At 51.4% G+C, this 11,207-nt stretch overlaps 1 protein-coding gene across 2 annotated transcripts; it reads right to left on the minus strand.

The window, feature by feature from the left end:
* Positions 1-548: 548 nt before the first annotated feature.
* On the minus strand, positions 549-11,207 carry LOC112141117 (hexokinase-2). 2 transcript variants are annotated; one of them, XM_024264175.2, is made up of 11 exons: positions 10,980-11,207; positions 9,868-9,977; positions 5,969-6,131; positions 5,115-5,263; positions 4,791-4,910; positions 4,624-4,719; positions 4,452-4,551; positions 3,335-3,518; positions 2,324-2,479; positions 2,009-2,242; positions 549-875 (listed from the first exon to the last, which is right to left on the minus strand). In XM_024264175.2, exons 2-11 carry the CDS (start codon positions 9,925-9,927, stop codon positions 671-673), a joined length of 1,467 nt encoding a protein of 488 aa, XP_024119943.1. In that variant the 5' UTR covers positions 9,928-9,977; positions 10,980-11,207; the 3' UTR covers positions 549-670. The 2 variants fall into 2 exon arrangements, with proteins under 2 accessions (XP_024119943.1, XP_024119950.1); XM_024264182.2 differs by lacking the exon at positions 10,980-11,207 and adding an exon at positions 10,790-10,950.

Here is an 11,207-nt window from a genome sequence, read left to right on the forward strand (position 1 = left end):
ACTGAGGAGAATGTCCTGTTTGCTTATCGTTCATGTAAACAGTCTTCAGAGGAGGTCAGACTTCCCGTCAGGATCCGTCCCGGGTTCTCCCACCTTCCTGTCCCCACTCACCTGTTCACTGATCACTGATTGCTTCAGCTGTGTCCCAGGTACGTTAGGCTGGTGTGTTGGTTCGTTCTCTGCCGGTTCCTGCTCCCTCATCTCTCCTTCATTCCACGCTCTCGCTCAAGTTATGTTTGCCTTCCTTGTGTCTGCCGGCGCCTGCCGCTCACGCACGGAGTCCGCTGCACTCAGCTCCTCGCCGTTCGTAGGACAGTGACCTGACATGACGGGTACGGCCCATTTCCACCAGCCTCAGGGGGACTGTAGGACACACCTGTGCTCCCCTGAAGATGCACCTTCTGTACGACCAACGACTCAGACAACCCCAGAACCCGTACAGGTGCAGACCCCAGACGGGTCACCCCCGTACATCAACCGGCCGTCTGCAGTGATGACGAACATTGATCGGGTCCATGAACATGAACCAGGAGGACGCGATGACATCACACTTTCAAAAGGTGACACACCCGCATGTTTATTGTAGCAGTGAAATGAAGTGAAATGAACACTTTTTACAATCTATGACCACTGAAGTTCAGAAAAGAACAACAATCTTAGAGTTTGCAGATCAAATATTCGCTTTCTCCTCCTCCTCTTCCTCCTCCTCATCTTCACCGTCGCTGTCCTCCAGCAGGCGGGACTGAAGGGCCAACCGCTGCGCCACAGCCGTCACCATGGCGGCCCCCTTTCCACTGCCGTCCTCAGAGATCAGGAAGCTCACGTCACATTTGGGGGCGAGGAGGCGCACGGCCGCCTGGAGCTCGTCGCTGAAGCTGTGGGGGAGAATTTAGAGGTTTAAGGACTCGAACCCTCAGCCTCCCCTGTCCGGGGGGGGGGATAACAGCTGTCAGTAACAGTAACATCATCTCAGTAATTCATCTCAGTTCCCCTCGAAATGTGGCACAACGTTTGCTTCAAAAGAGAATTCTTTAGACCGGAAGCAGTGAACCGATCTGGTTTGAACTGGTCAGGCAGTCCTGAATGAGGAGCACAGAATTCAGATCCAAGCTTTGTTCTGCAGGAACGCCCACAGTGATCTGTAATGAGGATAATTAAAGCCCTGAGGCCAAAGACAGAGCACACCTGTGGTGTCGTAACCTCACCTGGTCATGAATGTAGTGATTGGATTCATGTTTCCTCCCCTGAGCCTTAAAGACTCAAACCCTCAACGTTCAGTTTGTAGTTTGATCTTGTTTGAGGTTTTTACTCTGAAGGAGAAACTTCTCCTTCACTCGTCTCTGATCCAGTCTTTGAACCTGGACAGAACTGGACCACTGCAGGATCCAAGAGACCTGAACCGGGACAGACCTGAACCTGGACAGACCTGAGCCTGCCATCAGGTTTGACCCCAAACTGTTCCCACAGGGTGAGGAGGAACACCCCTCACACTCTGGACCATGCTGCCGGTACCGGGACCTCCCAGTCTTGACACGACAGGTTGTCCTCAGACGGCGTCGTGAGGAACGCCGCCATCCACTCACTCAGTCCCTGCTCAGTAATCAGAATAAAATGTTTCCTTCACAGACGTGAAACGATCAAACTGCTTCATCTGTGATCATCCAACGTTCTCTCAGTGGAATTTCCATCCTTCGATTCTTTTCTTTTATTGTATTTCTAGTTTGCTGGTTTGTGTTTCTGTTTCTCATTTTCTGACTGACTACTCTTTTCTGACGGTACAAACAGTCTAAAGCTGACAGACTGACTCACAGCTAACAAGTCATGACCCACGCGGCGCCCTAACAATAATCTGTTCATTTTTCATCCAAATAAATCGTTTGAATCCCCCTTCAGGGTCAGTATTTGCCCCTAGACCCTCCACCTCTCTGCTACCACCAGCGCCTCCTGGAGGCTTTAGGGTCTAACAGCTTCGTTTACATTTCTGAACTTTTTGTCTTCCCGCTCTTACTTCGGATGCTTCCTGTAGACGGTCCCGTCCACCCCCACGGTGGTCTTCAGGTGGTCCAGCCCCCGGTTGGTGCGGATGCGGTTGGCGATGGTCGCTAAAGCAGCGGCGCAGAGCCGAGCCGAGCGCGACGAAACGGTGTCACAGACCAGACGAGCGACACAGGCGTCCACCAGATCCCAGTCCAGAGCCAGCTTGGTCAGAATCTTCTTGGCGTTTTCCAGGCCGCTATCGGGTCTGAACCGCAGACGGGGCAGAAACAAGAGTCAAAGAGAGCACTCCACAGCTCCGGCAGAGCTGCTCGGACAGGACACTCACTCCTCGATCTCAGAGATGAACTTGGTCTCAAAGCTTCCAGGGGTCAACAGCGCCTCCGAAGGGCAACCTTTGAACAGCAGCTTCTCCTCGGTCAGCTTCAGCAGAACCAGGCGAACGATTTCCCCCAAATACATGCCGCTGATCATCTTCTCGAACCTGCAGGAACACAGACATGTGGAACATTCCTCCTTAGAACGCCTGACATCCTGCTGCCGGTTTAGTGTAGTCTGTTGAGCTTAGCAACCAGCTGTTGTCTAGATTTTATGACCGACTTTATGTTCTTGTACCGTTACCGATGTGACGCCCTTAAGACATCTGGAGTGTGATATCGGGCTAGGTAGATAACATTGAATTGAATCCTCCTTTTCTTTAAAGAGTCAGACGGGTCAACCCCGTGTCCGGCTCTTGTCTGGACTGATCTGGTTTTGATTTAGTTCTGATCTGATTCTGATCTGGTTTTGATCTGAGTTTGATTTGGTTCTAAAATCTGTTTCTGATCTGGGTTTGGTCTGGTTATGATCTGGTTTTGATTTAGTTCTGATCTGGTTCTGATCTGGGTTTGATCTGAGTTTGATTTGGTTCTAAAATCTGTTTCTGATCTGAGTTTGACCTGGTTCTGTGGAGAACAGATCGATCCCTGTCCTGAATGTTCATGAGCACATCAAAGGAACGTTCTTCTCGTTCTGCAGACACTAGAACATGTTCTACGTTCCAGCAGAGGACCTTTACGAACCCCTCAGGTCATCACCTCCATGACCTGGCAGGTCTCTTTTGTCACTTTCCCTGTGGGTCACCTGCGTGCCCCGAACAGGTTTGACCGCTTCCACCTGCAGACAGTCCACATCCACCTGTGAGGACAGGTGGGACCGGACCTTTACGGAGCGATCTGGACTGACCAGAACCTGAAACCCATTGGTTTAATGATTCTGTTTTTTGGTCACCATCTTCAGACTCTCAGCACTGAAGTGAAGCTCCGCCCTAAGAGGGGGAACCTGTCCGGTTGTGACGTACGTGTGGACGCCGGGGTTGATGGACGTCTTGTCCACCTCCTCGTCAAACTCCGTCAGGATGTCTTTGAGGCTGCCGTCGTCCCCGAAGCCCCCCCACTCCGTGTTGATGCACATGCGGCCGTCCTCGCCCTCCACCCGCTTCACGTTCTTCATCTCCTCCATGTAGCAGGCGTTGGTTCCTGTCCCTGCAGACAAACACGAGTGGGGTTTAGTGAAACAGGTTTCTTTAGAGGAAAATCTTCTTGTTTCCTCTAAATCTTCAATCATTTTCTCCACTCGTTCCGGTGCTGAAGTCTGCTGTGGTGTTCATGTCGGAACCTCACCTGGTCATGAATGTAGTGATTGGATTCATGTTTCCTCCCCTGAGCTTTAAAGACTCAAACCCTCAAAGTTCAGTTAGTTTGATCTTGTTTGAGGTTTTTACTCTGAAGGAGAAACTTCTCTGATCCAGTTTTCAAGTTTTGGTTTTCTTTTCACTTCAAAGTTTTTCTCACAACAATTTCAAAGTAAAATTTCAACATTTTTTAATTTTAGGTCTTTTATTTTGAAAATGTAGTTGTTGATGTTTTGAGCAATTTATACATTTGTTTGTCTGACCGGCAACGTAACTGAAGATTATTGATGACAAACGCCTCACGAGCTGAGTTTAAGAAGTTTCTGGATCCAAGAGACCTGAATCTGGACAGAGACCTGAACCTGGACAGAGACCTGAATCCGGACGGAACTGAATCCGGACAGACCTGAACCTGGACAGAGACCTGAATCCGGACGGAACTGAATCTGGACAGAACTGAATCTGGACAGAGAACTGGACACTGTTCTGCTGAAGTCTGCTGCATCTCACTGCGTTCCTGTGGATGGCTAGAGAACATCCCGGAGTTCCTCAGGGTTTTGGTCCCCTTGAGTTGACCTGTGACCTTCATCTTCATGCTGATGACTTTGAACTGGAGCAGCTTTTAGCTTTTCCAGCCCTAAACTCCTCCTCAGTCTGGATGACAGTCCAGGTTTGAGGAGTTTGGACATCGATCAAACTCTTACAGTGAAAACCTTCGGTTGCCGTTCGCCGGCTGCTCTAGTTCCACCCTGAATGTCTGCGTTCATCTCTGGTGGAGAGTTACCGATGATCATGCCGATCTCACAGCTCTGGTCCCGGTAACCGCAGCTCATCATGGTCCCAACGGTGTCGTTCACCATGGCAACCGAGCCGATGTCGTAGTCCTGCAGAGACACAAACCAAAGTGTCACACGGAGAGACCCGGTTCTGATAGCAGGGAGCGGTTCCGGACTCACCCCTCTCCTGTGGATGGCCTCCTTCAGTAACCTGACCACGTCCTCGCCCTCCACCCCGGAGCAGTTGAAGCCTTTAGTCCAGCGGATCAGGATGCTCTGCACACAGAGACCACATCAGCGTCCAGGTCCTGGAGAGACGTTTCAGCTGCTGCAGAACCGGGACAAACCTTATCGATTTCCTTCTGCTCGCAGGGGAAGGAGAAGGTGAAGCCGAGCGGGAGCGTCTGTCCCCGCAGCTTCTGGGAGTCCAGGAACTCGGCCAGACAGGCGGCGATGTGGTCGAACAGCTGAGTCAGCAGAACAACAGGACAAAGAGTCAGGGACCTGGACCTGCAGGGACCTGGACCTTCGACTGTTACTGACATCTAATAGTCAAAGGTGAACTGGACAGAGAAGCTGAAGCCAGCAAAGTTCATCACTTTCTGTGTCTATTCAGACAGATCGGGGTTTAGTAGAAGAGGATCTTCAGGCTTCACTGTTGTGTTCATCACCTTCTCTCCAGTTCCCAGCATGATTTCCTGCGGAATCGCACAAATCTGACTGTCCATCTTTAGGACTCTCTGCTCCTCCTCCAGCACTCGGACGTGAAGAACGCGGAAGTTCGTTCCACCCAGATCCAAAGCCAGGAAGTCTCCCTTCTCTGTGGGAAGAGGTCGTTCAAGTGAATCTCAACAGGATCTGTGACCACGAAGAAAGTTACGCGTTCTACGTTTGACTGCACAGACATGTAACTAAAGGGAGAAGGAGAGCAGAAAGAAGAGGAGGACCAAAGAAAAAGGAGGACCAAAGAAGAGCAGGACCAAAGAAAAAGGAGGACCAAAGAAGAGGAGGACCAAAGAAAGAGGAGGACCAAAGAAGAGGAGGACCAAAGAAAGAGGAGGGCCAAAGAAGAGGAGGACCAAAGAAAGAGGAGGACCAAAGAAAGAGGAGGGCCAGAGAAGAGGAGGGCCAAAGAAAGAGGAGGACCAAAGAAAGAGGAGGGCCAGAGAAGAGGAGGACCAAAGAAAGAGGAGGACCAAAGAAGAGGAGGAACTGTGAGCTCTGTGTGACTGGAGGAGAAACAGTCAGAGAGTGAATCTGAAGAAGCAGAAATGCATGCTGGGTAAAGGAGAAGCAGTGAGGAGCTGCAGGAGCATCTTCAGAGACGATCGTCAGAGGACGAGCAGAACCAGACATCTTTCTCATGTGGTTTGAGGTCAGAGGTCGTTTGGCGCCTCCACTCGAGCAGTTGTTGGAACTTCAGGGCCGTCCCAGGAGGTCCGATCTGCTTCAGCCTGTGGTTCTGCTGAGGCTCTGTGAGTGCGCCCAAAGCAGATGAAGAGGGCCGGCTGGACCTGATCCTCACCTGTACCGTCGGGCGTGGCCCGGACGAATGTGGGCAGCATTTTGACCGCTGCCCGGTGGTGCGCGTGCTTCCCCAGACCTCGGAGCATGTCCTTCCTCAGCCGGGCTGAAACATCCTGAAGCTTCTCCAGAGAGAGGCGGAACGGTTCCAGATGCTTCTCCACCTGCAGACAGACACAGGTCTCAGAACCAGACGGGTCAGGTTGGACCCGAGAGCTCAGACTGAAACCTGGAGGCTGGGAGGTTCTCTGTTCTACCAGCAGGGGGCAGCGGTGCGTTTTAGGAAGGAAGAATGAAAGTAAACATTTATTATTGAGGTGAATAAACTGAAAATCTTTTCAAATATTGTTCTCACAAAAATCATTTTTACATAAATTCCTAATTAATGACATTAGGAATGTCAAAAATACAAAACATTAAAACTATTTAAGTAAAAACTTTAATTTCAAAGCTCCTCGTCTTCTTTCATGTCACTGTTTTCATCTTTTACGGATCCATCCGTTCATCTTTGGAGAACCACAAATTACCCGCTTTAGGGTTCTGGTTCTAAATGCAGGAAGAACATCAGGGTCAAACCAAAACCAGATCCATCAGAACCACCAGAGGAACTTTCATGGTAAATTGGGTCGACTAGGTTAACAGCACCAATACCAGCAGGAAACTGGGCCGGAGTCGGTGGAGGAGGGAGAGGAGGAAGATGCTGAGAATCTCTCTGGGAGGAACCAGGACAGATCAGGATTCAATCCAGAGGATCAGATCCTGGTGGATGTTCTGGAAGCAGGAGGAGACGTTTGAGAGGAGGAGCAGGGATGAAGGTGAAAGGATGCTGAGACTGAAGACGCCAGAAAAGAGGAGATGGATGGATGGATGAAGGAGGACGGGAGGAGATGGATGAAGGAGGAGATGAGGAGGAGGATGGATGGAGGAGGAGATGAGGAGAAAGATGAATGAAGGAGGAGATGGATGGATGGTGGATGGATGAAGGAGGAGATGAGGAGGAGGATGGATGGAGGAGGACATGAGGAGGAGGATGGATGAAGGAGGAGATGAGGAGAAAGATGAATGAAGGAGGACATGAGGAGATGGATGGATGGTGGATGGATGAAGGAGGAGATGAGGAGGAGGATGGATGAAGGAGGAGATGAGGAGGAGGATGGAGGAGGACATGAGGAGGAGAATGGATGGAGGATGGATGAAGGAGGAGGGTGGATGGAGGATGAGATGAGGAGAAAGATGAATGGAGGAGGAGATGGATGGATGGAGGAGGAGATGAGGAGGAGGATGGAGGAGGACATGAGGAGGAGGATGGATGAAGGAGGAGATGAGGAGAAAGATGAATGGAGGAGGAGATGGATGGATGGAGGAGGAGATGAGGAGGAGGACATGAGGAGGAGGATGGATGGAGGAGGACATGAGGAGGATGGATGAAGGAGGAGATGAGGAGGAGGATGGATGGAGGATGGATGAAGGAGGAGGATTGAGGAGGACATGAGGAGGAGGATGAAGGAGGAGACGAGGAGGAGGATGGAGAGCAGAGAGTTGGAGGGAGGCGGCTATCTGCTGTGGCGCCCCCTAAAGGCAGCAGCTGGAAGGGGAAGATCAATTAGTAATAAGTTTTACACTTTTATTTTGTTTCTTGATCTTCAATTTCAGTCTAAAAGCTGCAGAAAAAACAAATGTGTCAAATATAAACAATAAAAATTATATATATATATTTATTTCTTCTTTTCCATAAACAGCAGCTTCAAAGCTAGAAAAGATTCTGGATCCGTTCAGAGCAGAAAGGTTCTGCTGCTGGTTCGGATCTGTGATGAACAACCTGACCCCCCAACAGAAACATGACACTGAGTGTGTGTGTGTGGGGGGGGGGGTCCTCTCAGAAGTTCAGCTTGAAAAACGACACTTTGACCTGAAACTCCGCCCACAAACGTGACGTTTCTGTAACGTTCAGCTTCTGATCCAACGTAGGAGTTTCAGGAGATTCCAGAAGGACAGACAGACGTGATCCCGTCATTCAGATGAGGAGTTCTAGGATCCATCTTTGGTTCTGATTCTGGTTCCGTAACCCATCCTGTCCGGACTCAGACTGGACCTTTGGCTCTGCGCCTGTCGGGGGGGTCAGATCCAAACGGAGACGGTCAGAACACGGATCACAGACTCCATGTCTGGAGATTGGATCTATGATGTTCTGTTTCTGCTCCAGTCCTGAAGATTCAGCTTCCAGCAGAGGATTGTGGGTATTTGCCTTGGCAGCGTCACACATGTGTGTTTTACCACACCTGTCTGACATACCTGAGGCAGGTTGCAACAGTTCTGGGTGCAGGTCCTGGGTCTGGCAGGAGCCTTCAGGACGGGAAGCAGTTTTCCGGCTTTGGGATCCGGATGAGGACTCTGAGCCAGCAGCTCAGAATCCAGTAGTTTTCCAGCCAGCGTGTCTGTGCTCGCCCGCCTCCGCGGTCTGATGGCTTACGGGGGCGGAGCTTTCTGCTACGAATCTGAACAGGTCGCTGAGGACTTCAGCGTGAGCGTTTGGTTTCTCCTGGTGATGTGAACATTGATGAATTTGAGAAGATCAAATGTTCGTGAGGGACGAACACGAGAACACTCCTAACAGCTGGTTTTTCACAATAAAAGCCTTTCAACAGCAACTGGCTCCACACAGCTTTCCTGATCTGATCCTAAAGCTTAGAGGAAACAGATCAGATCCAGAAAACTTCCTGCTGGAAGACTGAAGACGGTCAACCATGAAGCTCGTGAATCAGAACCGTTGGACTGAAGATTCCTGGTGGTTAAAAACTCAAACCATCAGCTTGAGCAAAGAAAGATGTGAAAGAGGATTTCTCATCCCAAAGAACCAGAAGGTCCTGAAGCTCCTCGTCACAAAGCTGAATGTTCTGGAGAGCCAAGATCAAGAAGAACCGGATCCTCAGAATCTGAAGTGAATTCAGAAGATTTGGTTCAGAATCCTAACAGGAGAATCTGAATCAGATCTTCTGAAATTCAGATTCTGAATCTGAAGATCTGAATAGGATTCTGAACTGGAAACCGGATCTTCTGGTTTTAAATTGGATGTTCAGATTCTGAACCAGATTCATAAGATCTGGTTCAGAATCCTACCCAGATCTTCAGATTCAGATTCTGAACCGGATCTACTGACCGTCACATTGACGTCATCTTGACGTGTTGGACTCAGACCCGGCCCGGCAGGTTCATGCTGAAGCTGAGGCCTACTAAAGCAGCAGGAACCAGTCTGATAGGACGAAGGTTCCTCCCGGGTCAGGGGGTGGGGGGGCTGTTGTCATGGTTACTGATGAACGTCTGCGATGGCCTCAGAGCCTCCTCCTGGACCTTCTGGAGGAGGTTCTGGGGGAGGTCAACGAGGAGACCCAGGATCTTGACTAAACAACCGAATGGACTGAAGATCTTCCTCTCACACGTCATCATCACAGTCCAGAACCAAAAGGAACCAAAGATTGAACGAGAAACCAGCAGAACCGAGCAGAAAGTTCTGGATCCCCAGAGGTGAAGGTTTTCTTTACAGCAGGCAGAACCAGAACTCAGCAGGAAACTGGACCTGAGCGTCTGACTGTGACGCCCCCCCATCTGGACTCCAGCCTGGATCTGGACTGGGTCTGGCACCTGGATCTGGGTCGGTAAGGTTTTAGGGCCACTACTGAAACTGTCCCCCCCCCACCCCGCCCCCCACCCCCTGTCTGGACTGGGTTTCACGTTGGTTCTGTTCTCCTGAACGTCTGACGTGATCAACCAGGAAAACTGGATTCCAGGAGACGCTGGTGGAGCACATTCCTCAGCAGCTCTTCAGGTGAAACCGGCACACCTGAGCAGCGGAACAGGTGCAGCAGCTCTCACCTGTTCAGGTGAGCGACTGAATGGACGTACCTCACTGAGCATGTGCGGAGGGATGCCGTCCAGGTGCAGGGTTGCCGTGTCGCCGCTCATTCTGACCTTCTGTGGAAGTCTGTTCTGGTGCTCCGACCCGGCCCGTTTACCTGAAGAACGAGAGCGAGAGGTCAGGATCCGCCTCCCCCTCCCCCACCGTGGATCCGGAGGAGGGAACAGAGACGCTGCTGAGGACACGGGTTTGACTGGTTTCATGAGGAGCATCTCTGCAGGTCAGCGCCGACACCCCAGAACCCCCAGAACCAAAACCGGACGGGTCAGAGCGTCAGGAGGACTGGGCCGATACAGACCTCGACTCTCAGGAAAAAGGTTTTTTTTGGGGGGGGGATTCTGACCCGGTGGGGTCATGCCCCCCCCGACATGCACACACTGTCTGTCTGCGATCGGATCTGCTCAGGGTCACACACAGAACTTCTGCTCTCTGACCCAGTTCTGCAGAGTCTAAACAGCTGCAGTTCTGCTTTGTCTGCGCAGCTGAAGGTCACGCTGCAGGAAGCAGAAGCTGCAGACGGAGAAGTCCAAACTTTCTCAATCTAACGGCTAAAAACCTTCTGATGATGACATCACTCATGACATCATCGTCTGCACTTCCTCTGGACTTTTTCCATAAATTCCCGTCTGGATCCGCGAGGAGAAGGTTCTGGAGAAGAACTGTGGATTCTTCTGACTCTAACAGGAGAAGCTGTGAAGAGTCTGAAGCAGGAGCTTCACCTGAAGCTTCACCTGGACCTCCTGTCACACCTGGAGGTCCAGGTGTGAAGCAGGTGCACAGAGACACTTTGACAGCTTCTCCTCTGGTTCTCCGGGATCTACTGAAGCATCCAGAGTGGATCCTGTTAGCAGATCCGCACTGGAAGATGAGGAATGCTGAAGATGAGGATGACAGCCGGAACGCCCTTACCTGTCCACCACACCTTTCATGTCACACCTTATGGCGCAACCAGAAACGTTTGAGTTCTTTCCAAAAAGAGTCAAAGCTCCTGCAGGAGACGACCTCCTTCAGCCCCGCAGAGGAGGAGCGGGAGGAGCGGGAGCTCCAGGAACCTCCTCTGACCCTTTAACCCTGGAACACGGACCTGAGAGGAACTCACCTCTGCTCCCGCGCGCAGCCTCCCTGATGAATGCGCGCGGCGCGAGGCTTGGGAAGGGCTGACACCCCGCTGATGTCGCAACGGCACGCGCAGGGAGGCGGGCACGCGCAGCTCTGACGGCAGAACCGCGGGCTGAGCCTTCAGAGAGCTCGCGGGCGCGGCGGGGGAGGGGGAGGGCAGGGGGAGGAAGAGGAGGAGGAGGAAGAGCCGTGCGTAAATGCGCGTCAG

This window comes from Oryzias melastigma, linkage group LG14 (genome assembly GCF_002922805.2).
Source record: "Oryzias melastigma strain HK-1 linkage group LG14, ASM292280v2, whole genome shotgun sequence".
Taxonomy (NCBI): Eukaryota; Metazoa; Chordata; class Actinopteri; order Beloniformes; family Adrianichthyidae; genus Oryzias; species Oryzias melastigma.

Bases quoted from the DNA above. Each gene is read 5' to 3' on its own strand.
- LOC112141117 (XM_024264175.2), bottom strand. From the start codon at position 9,927: ATGAGCGGCGACACGGCAACCCTGCACCTGGACGGCATCCCTCCGCAC. The intron at 4,552-4,623 runs GTGAGTCCGGAA...GTGTCTCTGCAG, and splicing joins AGGCCATCCACAGGAGAGGG to GACTACGACATCGGCTCGGT. The intron at 2,243-2,323 runs GTGAGTGTCCTG...TCTGCGGTTCAG, and splicing joins TTCATCTCTGAGATCGAGGA to ACCCGATAGCGGCCTGGAAA.